This window comes from Trichosurus vulpecula, chromosome 5 (genome assembly GCF_011100635.1).
Source record: "Trichosurus vulpecula isolate mTriVul1 chromosome 5, mTriVul1.pri, whole genome shotgun sequence".
Classification (NCBI taxonomy): Eukaryota; Metazoa; Chordata; class Mammalia; order Diprotodontia; family Phalangeridae; genus Trichosurus; species Trichosurus vulpecula.
The window spans coordinates 184058547-184076316 of record NC_050577.1 but is presented as its reverse complement, the minus strand read 5'-3'; the positions used below and the strand labels follow the sequence as shown (position 1 = coordinate 184076316).

The window sequence follows — 17770 nt, the reverse complement described above, 5'->3', positions numbered from 1 at the left end:
TTTATAATATCCTGATTTCTCATAAAATCACTAGCTTCCACTTGCTCCAATCAAATTTTTAAAGTAGTATTTTCTTCAGTGGTCTTTTGGACCTCCTTTTCCATTTGGCTAATTCTGCCTTTCAAGGCATTCTTCTCCTCATTGGCTTTTTGGAGCTCTTTTGCCATTTGAGTTAATCTATTTTTTAAGGTGCTGTTTTCTTCCGTGTATTTTTCAGTATTTTTTTTGGGTCTCCTTTAGCAAGTCATTGACTTGTTTTTCATGGTTTTCTCGCATCCTTCTCATTTCTCTTCCCAATTTTTCCTCTACTTCTCTAACTTGCTTTTCCAAATCCTTTTTGAGCTCTTCCATGGCCTGGGACCAGTTCATGTTTTTCTTGGAGGCTTTGGTTGTAGGCTCTATGACTTTGTTGTCTTCTTTAGGCTGTATGTTTTGGTCTTCTTTGTCACCAAAGAAAGAATCCAAAGTCTGAGACTGAATCTGGGTGTGCTTTTGCTGCCTGGCCATATTCCCAACCAACTAACTTGACCCTTGAGTTTTTCAGTGAGGTATGACTGCTTGTAGACTAACGAGTTCTATGTACCACGTTTTGGGGGGAGGTGCCAGCTCTGTCACCCCAGCACTCCTCCCTCCCCAAGAACACCCAGCCCGAACTGGGCTTAGATCTTCAGCAGGCTCTTCACTCCTGCTCTGATCCACCACTTAATTCCTTCCACCAGGTGGGCCTGGGGCCAGAAGCAGCAGCAACTGTAGCTGCCCCACCTCCGCTGCCCCCGGGGCTGGAAGCCGAACCGCGAACTCCTTCCACTCCCGCAGCTTTTCCCACTAACCTTCTCCGCAGTCTTTGGTGTTTGTGGGTTAAGAAGTCTCGTAACTGCTGCAGCTCACTGATTCAGGGTGCTAGGGCATGCTCTGCCTGGTTGCTGGTCTTGATGTTCCAAGCCGCTCAGGCTGGGTTCTGCTCCACTCCGTTCCCAGCTCCCAACTCCCAGCTCCGTGTGGAATAGACCTCACCCAGAGACCATCCAGGCTGTCCTGGGCTGGAGCCCTGCTTCCCTCTGCTGTTCTGTGGGTTCTGCCATTCTAGAATTGGTTCAGAGCCATTTTTTATAGGTTTTTGGAGGGATGCGTTAGGGAGCTCATTCTAGTCCCTGCTTACCAGCCGCCATCTTGGCTGCGCCCCTAGTTCCCTATATATTTGAGAATTGAGGCTTTTATCAGAGAAATGTGCTAAAAACATTTTTTATAATACTTCATTGTCTATTGTACCTTCGAGTAAAAAGTAGTTTCACTGTTTATCTCTTCAAATTAGGCCTTTTTGCTTTTGCTTTGTCTGAGATCATGATGCTACGCCTGCCATTTTTTTTAACTTTAGCTGATGTGTAATAGATTCTGTTCCAGTGCATCATTTTAATCCTGTGTCTGTCTTTCTGTTTCAAGTGTGTCTGTTGTACACAACACATTGTTTGATTCTGGTTTCTAATCTTTTCTGCAATCTGCTTCTGTTTTATGGGTGAGCTCATCACATTCACATTCACTGTTACGATTACTTATAGTTCATTTCCCTCCATCTTATTTTCTCCTGTTTATTCTCTCTCTCTTTTTATCCTGTCCCTCCTCAAAAGTCTGCTTTGTTTCTGACCATGGCCTACTTTAATCCTTCCTCCCTTTTATCCTTTCCCCTTATCTTTTATGCTCTTCTGCTCCTATTTCTTTAGTGGGTAAGGTAGATTTCTATATCCAACTGAGTGTGTATATATATTGTTCCTTCTTTGAACCAGTTCTTATGAGAGTGAGGTTCAAGCATCACCTACCCCAAATACCTCATTTTCCTCTCCTTTATTCAAGCTTGTCCTTGCATGACTCTTTTATGTGAGAAAATTTTCCCCATTCTACATTTCCCTTCCTCCTTTTTCCATTGCATGCCTCTTTTTCATCCCTACATTTTTTAGATTATTCTAACAAAATTCACTCACACCTATGTTCTCTGTCTATGTAAACTCCTTCTAGCTCCCCTAATAATGATGAAGTTTTTAGGAGATAGATGTATCATCTTCCCATATAGGAATATAAATAATTTAAATTTATTGAATTCTTATGATTACTTTCATATTTAACTTTTTATGATTCTGTTGAGTCTTCTCTTTGAATGTTGAATTTTCTAATTAGTTCTGGTGTTTTCATCAGGAATGGTTGTAAGGCCTCTATTTTGTTAAATATTCATTTTTCCCCTGAAGGATTATGCTTATTTTTGATAGGTAGGTTATTCTTGTTTGTCATCCTAGCTCCTTTGCCTTACAGAACATCATATAAAGAGCCCTCTGCTCCTTTAACAAGGTCTGCACTCCAGTCTTTACCAAGGAAGACCCTTGCTGCCCTGTAGTCACAAGTAATTTCATTAAAGAGAATGACAAAAATGATATAACAAAATTTGTGGGATGTAGCCAAAGCAGTACTTAGGAGAAAATCTATATTATTTTATACATACATACATGTATATAGGGGAGAGAGAGAGAGACAGACAGATAGACAGACATACACACACACACACACACACACACACACACAGAAAGAGAGAGAGAGAGAGAGTGCAGATCAGTGAATAGGGCATGCAACTAAAAAAAACAGAAAATTATAAGTTCCCAGTTAAAAACCAAATTGGAAAACCTGTAAATCAAAGGAGAGATTAATAAAATTGAAAGTAAGAAAATCATCCAACTAATAAATAAAACTAGGAGGTGGTTTTATTGAGGGGAACAATAAAATACATAAACATTTGGTTAATTTTATTTAAAAAAAAGAAAACCAAATTACCTGTATAAAAAATGAAAAGGGTTGGAGGGCAAAGCCAAGATGGCAGCAAAAAGGAAGGGACTTTTTTTCCAGCCCAAGACAACTTAAAAGGCTGGGAGGAAAGGTCTGTCACACTGAGGTGAGAGTGGAATATAGTGCAGTGCAGGTTGTGCCAGCCCAGAGCAGGCCCCAGCAAACCAGGAGCAGGCTTTGGGAGTGACTGAATCATCACCATCAGGGGCTGATCCTGGAGCTCTCATCCCACAGACAGTAAGCAGGTCAGAAAACTGGTCAGAAGAAGATGACAGGCATCCCTTTGCTGATATTGGGGACAGGACTCTGTTTCATTTCCCATACTCAGATCCATGTCTCTGTCCTGGATGGTAGTCTCAAGGCAAGGAGGAGCACTAACATGCTAGGGCTTGTGGCTGCTGGGGAACTGGGATCCTGATCACAGTTCCAGGACAGAAAATAGTGCTTGTGGTCACTCACAAACTGCATCACTGGCCAGAAGAGTAGTAAACATACTTTCCCTTAAATCATACCACCTTGGAAGTCCTGAAAGCTTATAGATCCTCAGCTATAGCTTTGAATATAGCTGTACAAAAACCCCGACATGCAGGAAAGTTCCCCCTTCCCCCTGGAAGGAGAAACCCACTTTTGCATAGAGTTAAAATAAAGAGATAGGCTGGAAAAATGAACAAATAACAGAAAAAATTCTGACCATAGTAAGTTGCTATGGTGAAAAAAAAGATGAAAATGCGCACTCAGAAGAAGACAACAAATTCAACATTGCTACATCAAAAGCCTCAAAGAAAAAAGGTGATTTGGTCTCATGTCATGGAAGACTTCAGAAAGGATTTTAAAAATCAAGTAAGAGAAGTAGAGGAAAAATTAGGGAGAGAAATGAGTGATTCAAGAAAATGATGAAAAAAGATCCAGTAGCTTGGTAAAGAAGTCCCAAAAATTACTGAAGAAAATAACACCTTAAAAAACAAAATAGGCTACATGGTAAAAGAGGTACAAAAATCCAAAGTGGGGAAGAATACCTTGGAAAGCAGAATTGGCCAAATGGAAAAGGAGGTACAAAAGCTCATGGAAGAAAATAATTCTTAAAAAATTAGTATTGGCCAGGTGGAAGCTAATGACTCCATGATACATGAAGAAACAATAAAATCAGAAGAACAAAAAAGTGGAAGAAAATGTGAAATGTCCCTTTGGAAAAAAAAAAACTGATGTGAAAAAATAGATCCAGGAGTGATAGTTTAAAAATTATTGAACTACCTGACAGCCATGATAAAAAAAGAACCTAGACATCCTCTTTCAAGAAATTATTAAAGAAAACTGCCCTAATATGCCAGAGGGTAAAATACAAATTCAAAGAATCCATAGAGTATCTCCTAAAAGAGATCCCAAAGTGTATACTCCCAGCAATATTATAGCCAAATTCCAGAGCTTGCAGGTAAAGGAGAAAGTATTGCAAGCAGTGAGAAAGGAACAATTCAAGTATCATGGAACCACAGTCAAAATAACACAAGATTTTGCACCTTCTATGTTAAAGTAGCAGAGGGCTTGGAATATAATATTCTAGAGGACAAAGGAGCTAGGATTACCACCAAGAATCACCTACCCAGAAAAACAGTATAATCCTTCAGGGCAAAAAATAATCATTCAATGAGATAGGTGAATTTCAAGTATTCCTGATGAAAAGATGAGAGATAAATTTTGACTTTCAATTACAAAACTCAAGAGAAGCATAAAAAGGTAAAAAGGAAAGAGAAATCATAAAGGTTTCAATAAGGTTAGACTATTTACAATCTTACATCTCAAAATGATACCTGTAACTCCAAAAAGTATTCTCATTACTAGGGTAGTTAGGAAGAGTATACAGAGAGGGCACACATAATTCTATGTTTACCTAGAAAAAATTAAAGGGTGAGAAAGAGGAGTGCACTGGAAGAAGGGGAAAGGGAATGCTGGAATGGTATAAATTACATAAAAGTGGCACACAAGTTTTTACAATGGAGAGGAAGATGAGGGAGATGACAAGGAATGAGGGAATCTTACTCCCAAGGAATTGTCTCAATGAGGGAATAATATATATACTCAGTTGGGTATAGAAATCTCTGTTACCCCACAGGAAATAAGGAGAAGAAGGGTATAAGAGAACGTGTGCTGGTGATAAAAGGGAAGACAGTTTGGGGAGGTAAAAAAAAAGCAAAACACTTTTGAGGATGGACAGGATGAAAGGAGAGAGTAGGATAAATAAGGGGAAAATAGGATAGAGGGAAATAAACTGTATGAACACAATTACAAAACACCTTTCAAACAAATAAAGTCAGATTTAAACAAGTAGAAAATATTGATTGCTTATGGATAGGTGAAACAGTAAGGCAATAATAAAAACATAGATGATAATTGTCGAAATGCCTATGTAGTTTTGTATCATGACGTATACGAGACTCTCCATGTAGAAGGTAGAAGAAGTAAACCATTTATTCAGAACCAGAGAACCATATCCCATAACTAAATGCTCAGCTCCAACAGCCTGTCAGTCCACTTCATCATAACAGCAAGGAACACAAAACATTCAATACAGAATATCACAACATGGAATCTTAACATCCCAAAACCTCTCTGACCCCCTGCTGGTGTCTTCCCTAAACAAACTCACAGTACAGCTAAGTCAGCCTATTCAGTTCTAACAATCATGAGGGCAGTCATTAGCAGCCACCAGCAACCATAACATCTCTCTCTCTCTCTCTCTCTCCCTCTCCCTCTCCCTCTCCCTCCCCCTCCCCCTCCCTCCTTCCCTCCCTCAGCATTTTCTGTGTCATAACTTCCTTTTCCTGTCAGGAAGTTCCTCCCACCATGTAACTTAGGCTTACTGTGATGTAAGCAGGTCACATGGCCTATTAATGGGTGGGAAAGATCCTCAAAATTGCCAATACAGTAGGCCAAGCCAATATAATTAAAAGGATGATCCTACTTAAATTAATTTACTTGTCCAGTACCATACCAATCAACCTACCGAAAATATTTTAGAGAGCTAGAAAAAAAAACAGAAAAATTCACCTGAAAGAGCTTTATAGGATAATAAATGCACAATTTTGATTACTTCCAATTAAAAAGGTTTGGCATAAACAAGAGGAAATGCATACTAGATTAGGAGGAAAGCAGGAGATTGGGGGGGGGGGATTTTGCAATAAGTTTCTCTGATAAAGTTCTCATTTTTCAAATATATGGAGAACAGAGTCAAATTTAAAAAAAAATAAGAGCCATTCCCCATGGTCGAAGGATATGAAAAGGCAATTTTCAAAAGAAGAAATCAAAATTTTAAATATATACATCAAAAATATTCTAAATCACTACTTATTAGAGAAATACAAATACAAATTAAAACAGCTCTGAGATATCATCTCACACCTAGCAGATTTCCTAACATGCCATAAAACAAAAATCACTAATGCTGGAGGGGATGTGGAAAAATTATGATACTAATTCACTGTTGGAGTTGTTAAGCAATCCAACCATTCTGGAGAACAATTTGGAACTAAGCCTTAAGGGCTATAAAACTGCATACCCTTTGACCCATAAATACCGCTACTAGATCTGTACCCCAAAGAGATCAAAGAAAAAGTGAAAGGATTTATATGTACAAAGATATTTATAGCAGCTCTTTTTGTGGTGGCAAAGAATTAGAATTTGAGGAGATGCTTATCCATTGAAGAATGACAAGCATATTTGATAGAAGTATTTTTTTTACTACGTTTTTTACTCTTTTTTTCTTTTTCTTATTCTGCATTTTCTTTTTCAAAATGGCTAATATGGACATGTTTTGCATGGTTGCACATGCATAATCTGTATCAAATTGCTTACTTTCTCAAGGAGGGGGGAGGGAAGAAAAAGAGAGAATATGAAACTAAACTTTTTTAAAAAGAACATTAAAAATTTTTGTTTACATGTAATCATGAAAAAATAAAATTAAAATTAAATGTAAGAAAAAAAAAAGTCATTGGGCTTAGTCCTAGCCTGTGTTCCATTTTGGCTCTGCCACCAAGGATCTTTTTTTAAATCTTTTTGAATTAACAAAATATTTTTTCCTCTCCTCACTTTATCTTTTATTGAAAAAAAATTAAGACAAACAAAAAAAATCCTTTAACAAATATGCATGGTCAAGCAAAATAAATTCCCTTATTGGGCATATTCAATAAATATGCTTCATTCTGTACCCATCACCTCTCTATCTGGAAGCAGGTAGCATGTTTTATCTTCATCAGTCTTCTGGAATACTGGTTGGTTATTGTGAGGGTCAGAATTCTTCAGTCTTCCAAAATTATTTGTGTTCACAATTATTTTTCAACTTTCCTCTTTTTTTTTTTTACCACTTCACACCATTAGTTCATTACTAGCCTTGCCAAGTTTCCCTGAAAACTGTCCCCTTCATCATTCCTTATAGCACAATGGTGCTCCATTACATTCATATACTATAATTTCTTTTGCCATTCCCCAGTTGATGGACATCCTCTTAAGTTTCCAATTATTTGCCACCAAAGCAGAGTTGCTCTACATATTTTTGTATATATGGTTCCTTTTCTCTCTTCATTTGATGCCTTTGTGATAGCGACCCAGTAGTGGTATCACTGAGTCAGAGGTTATTAATAGGTTAGTAATATTTTGGAAATCATTCCCAATTGCTTTCCAGAATGAATGGATCAATTCACAGCTCCATCAAAAAGTACATTGATGTTTCTTTTTTTGCGTAGCCACTCTAACATTGTCATTTTCCTATTTTTTTAGTATTTTATTTTTATTTTTCCCAGTTACATGTAAAAATAATTTTTAACATTCATTCTTAAAACATTGAGCTCCAAATTCTCTCTCTTTATCCCACCCCATCCTCCCTCATTGAGAAAGCAAGCAGTTGGATATAGGCTATGCATGTGTAGTCATGCAAAACGTATCAATAATAGTCGTGTTGTGAAAGAAAACAGACCAAAAACTGAAGAAAAATTTAAAAAAGGTAAAAATAAGTATGCTTCAATCTGTATTAGACATCATCAGTCCTTCCTCTGGGGATAGATAGCATTTTTCATCATAAGTCCTTCAGAGGTGTCTTGGATCATTGTAGTGCTGAGAAGAGCTAAGATATTCACAACTGATTATCTTACAATATTGCTGTTACTTTGTGCACAGTACATTTCACTTGGCATCAGCACATGCAGGTTTTTCTTAGAGCATCCTGGCAATCATTTCTTACAGTTCAATAGTATTCCATCACATTCACACATCACAACTTGTTCAGCCATTCCTCAATTGATGGAGATCCCCTCACTTTCTAATTATTTGCCCCCAGAAATGAGATGCTATAAATATTTTTGTACATATAGGTCCCTTTCCTTTTTGTTTTTTATATCTTTTGGGATACAGACCTAGTAGTGATATTGCTAGGTCAAAGATTATGTATGGTTTTATAGCTCTTTGGCTGTAGTTCCAAATTGCTCTACAGAATCAGTTCATAACTCCACCAACAGTGCAATAGTGTCTCATTTTTCCCACATCTCCTCCAACATTGGTCATTTACTTTTTCTGTCCTATTAGCCAATCTAATAAAGTATGAGCTAGTACCTCAGAATTGTTTTAATTTGCATTTCTCCAATCAATAGTGAGTTAGAGTATTTTTATGTGGCTACTTCATCTGAAAGCTGATCTTATCTTTTGATCATTTATCAATTGGGGAATGGCTTTTATTTTTATAAATTTGATTCAGATCTCTATATGTTTGAGAAATGAGCCTTTTATCAGAAAAAAACTTGCATCAGAATTTTTTTCAGTTATGGTTGTGAACTGTATTTCCCTCCATCCTACCCACCCTGTTTATGCTATTCTCTCTCTCCTTTCACCCTGTCCCTCCTCAAAAGTGTTTTGCTTTTGACAACTCCCTCCTCCAATCTGCCCTCGCTTCTATCACACCTCACTCCTCATATGTCCCTCCCTTCCTACTTTCCTGTAGGGTAAGATAGATTTCTATACCAAATTGAATGTGTGTGCTATTCCCTCTTTAAACCAATTCTGATGAGAGTAAGGTTCACTCATTTCCCCTCAACTCCCCCCTCTTCCCCTCCACTATAAAAGCTTTTTCTTACCTCTTTTATATGGGTTAATTTACATCATTCTTTCTCTTTCTCTCAGAATATTTCTCTCTTGGCCCTTAATTTTATTTTTTAGATATCATCCCTTCATATTCAACTCACACTTGTACCCTCTGTGTATATATATTCCTTTTAAATACCAAATAATGAAAGATTTTATGAGTTACAAGTATCATCTTCCCATGTAGGAATGTAAAGAATTTAACCTTATTAAGCCCCTTATAATTTCCCTTTCCTGTTTACCCTTTTATGCTTCTCTTAAGTCTTGTTTTTGAAAGTCAGATTCTCTATTCAGCTTTGGTCTTTTCATCAAGAATACTTGAAAGTCCTCTATCTCATTGAATATCCATTTTCTCCCAAAGTATTATACTCAATTTTGCTAGGTAGATGATTCTTGGTTATACTCCCAGCTCCTTTGCCACCTGGAATATTATGTTTCAAGCCTCTTGATCCTTTAATGTAGAAACTGCTAAATCTTGTGTTATCCTGACTGTGGCTCCACTGTACTTCAATTGTTTCTTTTTGGCTGCTTGCAATATTTTCTCCTTGACCTGGGAGTTCTGGAATTTGGCCAAACTATTCCTGGGAGTTTTCATTTTGGGATCCCATTCAGGAGGTGATCAGTAGATTCTTTCAATTTCTGTTTTACTCTCTGGTTCTAGAATATTAGGACAATTTTCCTTGATAATTTCTTGAAATATGATATCTAGGGGGCAGCTAGGTGGTGCAGTGAGTAGAGCACTGGCCCTGGAGTCAGGAGGACCTGAGTTCCAATTTGGCCACAGACACTTGACACAGTTAGCTGTGTGACCTTGGGAAACTCACTTAATCCCAATTGCCCTGCCTTCCCACCTACAAAAAACAAAGCAAAAAACAAAGCAAAACAAAAAAAGAAATATGATGTCTAGGCTCTTTTTTTTTGATCAGGCTTTCAGATAGTCCAATAATTTTTAAATTATCTTCCCTGGAGAAATATAGTTAGTCTTTCACAACATGACTGTTATGGAAGTGTTTTGCATGACTATACATATATAACCTATATTGAATTGCTTGCCTTCTCAATGAGGATAGGTGAGGAGTGAGAAAAGGAGACAATGTGGAACTTGAAGTTTTAAAAATGAATGTTAAAAATTGTTTTTACATACACCTGGAAATAAGATATACACACAATGGAGTATAGAAATCTATCTTGCCCTACAGGAAAAAAGAAGGGAATGGGATAAGAAAAGCGGGGGTGGGGTGGGGGGGTGGGGGGGGGTCATGATAGAAGGGAGGACAGATTGGGGGAAGGAGTAATCAGAATGCATGCCATCCTGGAGTAGGGGGAGGAGAGAAATGGGGGAAATTTTGGAAATTGAAATCTTGTAGAAGTGAATGTAGAAAACTAAAAATAAATTAGTTACTGAAAAAAAAGAATTGAGCACTGAGAGGGTATCCATCAGTTGGATGAATGGCCAAACAAGTTGTAGTATAGATTTGATTGTGTTCTATTACTATTGTGCTCTAAGAAATGATAATCAAGATGGTTTCAGAAAATCCTGAGAAGACCTATATAAGTTGATGCAAAGTGAACTGAGCAGAACTAGAAGAACATTGTACACAGTAACAGCAATATTTAACAACAATCAACTGTGTAAGACTTACCTACTCTGATTAGTACAATGATCCATGACAATTCCGTAAGTCTCATGATGAAAATGCTATCTACCTCCTGGGAAAGAACTAATGAATTCTGGCTAATGTAGAAATGTGTTTTTCATGACTTCACATGTATTATGGCTATCATTTTATTTACCTTCTTAATGGGTGAGGGAGAGGAAGGAGGGAAAGTGAGAATTTGGAATCAAAATAATATTTAATAAATAGATAATAAAAGATACTATTTGTATACAAATGTTTGACAGATTTGGTAAAAAAAAATGCTCATGGTGGCTTAAATAAATACTTTCTCAATTAAAAAAAGGTGTCATTCAAAAAAAATTATCTCTGCTGGATCCGTTTCATAGGTCAATTGTTTCCAGTGAGATTTCACATTGTCTTCTATTTTTTCATTCTTTTGGTTTTGTTTTATTGTTTCTTAATTTTTCATAAAGTCATTAGTTTCCGTTTGCTCCATTCTAATTTTTAAGGAATTATTTTCTTCAGTGAGCTCTTGGATCTTCTTTTCCATTTGGCCAATTCTGCTTTTAAAGACATTCTTCTCTTCATTGGCTTTTTGGACCTCTTTTACCCATCTTTCTATTTTATTAACTTTGTCAATCTCACGAATCAGTCAGATCTGATTTACTTTGCCTTTTTCTAATTATTAGTGATTTGGAGAATTTTTTTCATGTGTCTATTGTTAGCTAGAATTTCTTTCTTTGAGTTCTGCTTGTTCATATCCTTTAACCAACTATCAATTGGAGAATTCTTATCAATTTTTATCAGCTTCCAAATAGAACTTGGAAATGAGACCTTTATTAGAGAATTTCACTACAAAGATTTTCCTCTCCCCATCACCTACTTCCATTTTAATTTTACCTACATTGATTGTGTTTGTGCAAAATCTTTTAAATTTTACACAATTAAAATTGCCTGTTTTTCTTTTCCTTCTATTATTCTCTCTATCTCTTATTTGGTCACGAACTATTTTGTTATCTATAGATCCAAAAGGTATTTTTTTTTGCTCATCCAATTTGTTTATGATTTTACCTTTCATGTCTAAGTAATGAACCTATCTTTGCATGTGGTTTGAGTTAGACTATACTTAGTTTCCATAAGAATGCTTTCTATTTTTCACTGAGGTTTTTGTTGACTAGTGAGGTCTCACCAAGTATCAGGGTTTATTCGGTATTTGCTTTATCAAACATTTGCTTACTGTGTTTATTTGCTCCTGTGTGATATATACCTAATATTTTCCACTGATCGATAGAAAATTATGACTTCTCATGGGACTCTTGACCTTTTGTTCCTCCAGATGAATTTTTAATTACTTTTTCTTTTCCTATGAAGTAATTCTTTGGTAGTTTGGTTTGACATTGAGTGTATAAATTAATTGGCATAACATTGTCACTTTTATTCCTGCTGAGGAGCAATTAATATTTCTCCAGCTGTTTAGGTCTATATTTACTTCAATAAAAAAGTATTATAGTTGTATTCACATATTTTCTGTATGCATCTTGACAGGTAAAAATATATGGTTTATACATTCTACAGCTATTTTAAATGATCTTTGTCCTTCTATGTCTTCCTTCTGGTTTTGTTGGAAAGATACAGAAATCTGAAGGCTGCCATAGTGCAGTGGTGGGGAACCTGCAGCCTTGAGGTCACATGATGGGCCTCTTGGTCCTCAAGTATGGCCCTTTGAGTGAATCCAACTTTCACAGAATAGATCCTTTTATTAAGGGAATTTGTTCTTTGAAGTTTGGATTGAGTCACTTGAAGACCTAGAGGGCCACATGTGGCCAACAGGCTCCAGGTTCCCCACCCCTGCCCTGGTCACATGTTCTTCGTGAAGCATGGAACAATGAGAAAAATCAGTGGCTCTGTCTTTTACTGCCTAAATGATCATGGGCAAGTAATTTAAACTCCCCTGACTACTGTTTCCTCACTTTTAAACTGAGGCATTTGTACTAGATGACCCTTAAAGTCCTTTTAACTCTAAAATCTATGACTCTAATTAAGGTCTCATTCATTTTTCATGATATTATATTCCTTGGGTCCCAAAATATAGAAGTCATTTTTTATCCACACATCCTGGTTTCAGGCAGGACATGTTTTATGTTGTTATGTTGTTGTCAGGATGATTATCTTAGAGTAGATTCTAATTTGTTACCTAACAAAGAGCCTCAATTGCTTTATTTATTAGTGAGCTAGCAGGATTGCTTGTATTCTGGTTATTGTTATCAAAGCTGAGGAATTGCTATTTTGAACATCATTAAGTTCACTTAGTGAAGTAACTCTTATTTTATTTTCAGGTGTTCTAGCTAAAATTTCACCTCTTTCATCCCCAAGTCCTTCACCTATTCAAGGGAGCCCAGCCAATAGCCCAATCAGAAAAATTTCTGCAATACAGTTTCCAGAATCTGCAGAACTAACTCCCAAACAAGGCCTAAGCTCCCACAGAATCTTAACATATACTCAGAGTGCACCAGATCTTTCTCCACAGATCTTCACCCCACCTGTTATATGTACCAGGTAAGAGGATTAGTATGTCCCAGAATAGTATGTTACCTTTTTACTGAATGGATGAATGAATACCAGGACCAAATTATGGTGAATTCTGAAAGTCTGAATAAATGAGATTTTACTTTAGTTGTGCTATTATTTGGAATCCTTTTCATGTAAAATAGAGGCAGTATGGTGAAGTCGATAGAGAGCTGGCATTAAAGTCAGAAAGATGAAAACCACTGACCTGGAAAATAGATCCAGGAGAGATAATTTAAAAATTATTGGACTACCTGAAAGCCATGATCAAAAAAAGAGCCTAGATATCATCTTTCAAGAAATTATCAAGGAGAACTGCCCTGATATTCTAGAGCCACAGGGCAAAATAGAAATTGAAAGAATCCATTGATAGCCTCCTCAAATAGATCCCAAAAAGAAATCTCCTAGGAATATTGTCACCAAATTCCAGAGCTCCCAGATCAAGGAGAAAATACTGCAAGCAGCCAGAAAGAAACAATTTGAGTATTGTGGAAACATAATCAGAATAATCCATGATCTAGCAGCTTCTACATTAAGAGATCGAGGGGCTTGGAATAGGATATTCTGGAGGTCAGTGGAGCTAGGATTAAAACCAAGAATCACCTACCCAGCAAAACTGAGTATCATGTTCCAAGACAAAATATGGATTTTCAATAAAATAGGGGACTTTCAAGCTTTCTCAGTGAAAAGACCAGAGCTGAATGGAAAATTTGACTTTCAAACACAAGAATCAAGAGAAGCATGAAAAGGTAATCAAGAAAAAGAACAAGAAAAAGAAATCACAAGGGACTTACTAAAGTTGAACTGTTTTGTTTACATTCCTACATGGAAAGATGATGTGTATGATTCATTAGATTTCAGTATTAGGGTAGCTGAAGGAAATATGCATATATGTGTGTGTGTGTGTGTGTGTGTGTGTGTGTATGTATATATATATATGTGTGTGTGTGTGTGTATGTATATATATATATATATATATATATATATATACAGAGAGAGAGAGAGAGAGAGACAGAGAGAGAGAGAGAGAGACAGAGAGAGAGACAGAGAGAGAGAGAGAGTGGGCACAGGGTGAGTTGAAGATGAAGAGAAGATATCTAAAAGAAATAAAATAAAATTAAGGAATGAGAGAGGAATATATTGAGAGAGGCAGATAGGGAGAGATAGAATGGGGTAAATTATCTTGCATAAAAGTGGCAAGAAAAAGCAGTTCTGTAGGAAGAGAAGAGAAGGCAGGTGAGGGGGAATGAGTGAATCTTGCTCTCATCAGATTTGACCTGAGGAGGGAATACCATACATACTCAATTGGGTATCTTGCCCCACAGGAAAAAAGGAAGAAAAAGATAAAAAAGGGGGGATGATAGAAGGGAGGGCAGATGGGGGTGGAGGTAATCAAAAACAAACACTTTCAAAAGGGGACAGGCTCAAGGGAGAAAATTCAATAAAGGGGGATAGGTTAAGAAGGAGCCAAATATAGTGAGTCTTTCACAACATGAGTATTGTGGAAGGGTTATACATAATGATACACATGTGGCCTATGTTGAATTGCTTGACTTCTTAGGGAGGGTGGGTGGGAAGGGAAGAGGGGAGAGAATTTGGAACTCAAAGTTTTAGAAACAGATGTTCAAAAACAAAAAAAATAGTTTTTGCATGCAACTAGAAAATAAGATACACAGGCAATGGGGCGCAGAAATTTATCTTGCCCTACGAGAAAGGAAGGGAAACAGGGACAGGAGGGGAGTGGGGTGACAGAAGTGAGGGCTGACTGGGTAACAGGGCAACCAGAACATATGCCATCTTGGAGTGGGGGGGAGGGTAGAAATGGGGAGAAAATTTGTAATTCAAACTGTTGTGAAAATCAATGCTGAATACTAAATATATTAAATTAAAAAAAGGAAAAAAAAAGTCAGAAAGATGTGCATTTGAGTCCTGGCTTTGCAACCCTGAGAAAATTGCATAATCTATCTTCAGTCTAGGCAACTCTCTATGATGATAAATTTCAGAGAGTGTCAACTCGAATTGATAGATGGAGTTTCCTTGTCCATGAGTTAGCTATAACAGTGAAATCACAGATTGAGTCCTTTTCCCCATGTAAAAAAATATCATGTAAAAATCATGTCATTGATATATATACATATATACACACACACACATATATATGTGTGTGTGTGTATATGTATATGTGTATACACACATACACATACACGTATATGTACATATATATATATACATATACATATACTATATATAGTTTCAAAGGGAATACCAATAATAGCTGATTTTATATGATCCTTTAAAGTTTTCAAAGTACTTTGCATTCCTTATTTACTTTTTAGTATCCAACCACCATTTAAAGAGTGCAGCAAACCATGAAGTCATCATTGATCATTTCAGAGAGTTAAATTATTGTATGTATGTTCTCATAGCAATTGCTGCCCTTGTATCCTGACCTCAGATTTCCATACTGATACTAAGCCTCACAATGAAGTGTTTTCAGACTTGTTAGTATAGTTTAGTTTCTTCTTTTTTTCCCAGAAGCTCTGCAACACAAAGTAATATTTTATCTATTTTTAAAATCTCTATTTGAAAAATACAAAAGCATTATCATCTTTAGTTAGAGAAGTTAGAGAGGAAAAATGCAAGTTATTCTACCATTCACTCTTCTATCTTCAATGTATAAATCACAAAGCAAGCATGACTTTTTCTGGAAGTGTCAGACTGCCTAAAACCCACTTAATTTGTGAGGACAAGTGGCCTCAAATATGGCACAGAGGGGGCTTCAGCAAAACAAGTGTAAAGTGATACCTTTTTTTAGTTATACTAAAGGATAAAATAATATCATGTTTTAAAAAATACTGATAAAAACAAGTTATTTCACTATCAACCTATTCCCAAATGTTTTTGAGCTTAGTAGTATATATTTTAGTTGTTCACACTTCAATTGATTCCAATTCTTCTTTCAGAAACAATCATTTATGGCGACAGTTGGAGCCAAACACACAAATTACTGTCATTTTACCTGCTGACTCGACAGGGTTTGTTTGAGAATCCTAATTGTTCAGGTGGGGCAGTTGGGGAAATTATATGTGTGTGTGTGTGTACATATATGTATATAAATATACATGCACATATATACATACGCACACATGTGTATATATACATATATATCTATAGAGAGATTGATATATATGAATCTCTGCAATAAATTGCTTTCTGGCAATTTAAAGCATAAATAGTTTTAAAATATACTTATTTGTAAATTTAAGTGCAAAAGTCAAAACTACTACCAAGTGCTCTCAGAGTCAGTTATAATTGGTGTGAAGCTAAAGCATCTAATAATTTTATCTCCATCAACGACTCTACTTTGATGCCTCAACATTACATATACATTGACATTTAAGAGCCTAATTCTTGCTTTAAATAATATTTTTCCATTTGCTTCTGGAATTTGAAAAAAAAATTACTTAGTATTAGTCCCCCCGCCCCTCCCCCCTCTGCACTGGATACTCCTCCATCGAAAAATTCAGTTCCTTTGGAGAGGAGACATGATATGTAGAAATAACCGATGGATCATAAGTCTCCCAGAAGAGTACAACAACACAAAAAACCTGAACACCAAATTGCAAAAAATAATGGAAGAGAACTGTTCAGAATTTCAGAACATAAAAATTGAAATACCAATTGAAAGAATTCATAGATCATCTCTAGAAAAAAAGGCAAAGACTGCAAACTCCAAGATACATCATAATTAAATTCATCATCAATTCAGAAATAATGAATTCTTCAAACAATCAGAAGAAAGACCTTGAAATACAAATGAATGGAAATTCTAATAAGGCAAGACATTCTATACCAATCAAAAACATAGAAAAGGATAAGGAAGAATGTGTTCCAAAGACCAGTGGAGTTCAGAATGTACCTCAGGGTGACCTAACCAGAAAATCTGAGCTTAATATTAAACAAAAAGAAAAAGAATGTTTACCAACAAAAAGATGTTTGAAACATTTTTAGGAAGAAAACTAGAAATGACAAAGTCATTTGCTTCTCAAACACCTCAAACAGCACTCAAGCACCTCAAACAGCAGAAATGAAGGAAGAATAAAAATGAAGGAAGAATAAATAAAGGTAGCAGCCAAGGTCAGAAACAGCAACAGAGTAACAGCAGAGAGAATTCCTTCTAAATGCACACAAGGAGAGAGGAGAAGAAGCAGAAGTCCAGCAGAAGTAACTGTGAAGAGGCAGGCCTGTGATGTTATGTGCATAATCTGTTGAAACCCAGCCTACATATGAATTAATTATTGTTGTTTGATTTAAATTACAACATGGAATGGCACATGAAAGTGGGGGAGGGAAACTAGGGGGACAGAGCAGAATGTGATGTTCAGGAATCAAATCACAGGCTATCAATGAAGGAAAGGTGACTCCTGTAGTCTCAGAAGAAAAGCCTTCAGAGGAGTGGGTGAGGAGGAAAGAGAAATGATTGAAAGTGTGTGGGGATTAAAGAGGCCTTGCTTTGATAATAGGAAGTGGTTCTATTGATGAATGTATCTATGGATGAAGAGAGATGGTGTGTGAAAAGAGATGTGGACATGCTTTGGGTATGATTTGGAGGATTTGGTGCTTGAAAAGTCTACTGATCC

The 17770-nt window shown here is 36.5% G+C and overlaps 1 protein-coding gene across 1 annotated transcript in view; it reads left to right on the top strand.

The window, feature by feature from the left end:
- The window catches only part of PDE3A (phosphodiesterase 3A), a 375799-nt gene that overhangs the window by 301353 nt on the left and 56676 nt on the right, over positions 1–17770 (top strand). Inside the window, exon 6 of the mRNA XM_036759517.1 lies at positions 12902–13121. Coding sequence (XP_036615412.1) covers positions 12902–13121 — 220 coding nt within the window. The remainder of the gene's footprint in view (positions 1–12901; positions 13122–17770) is intronic.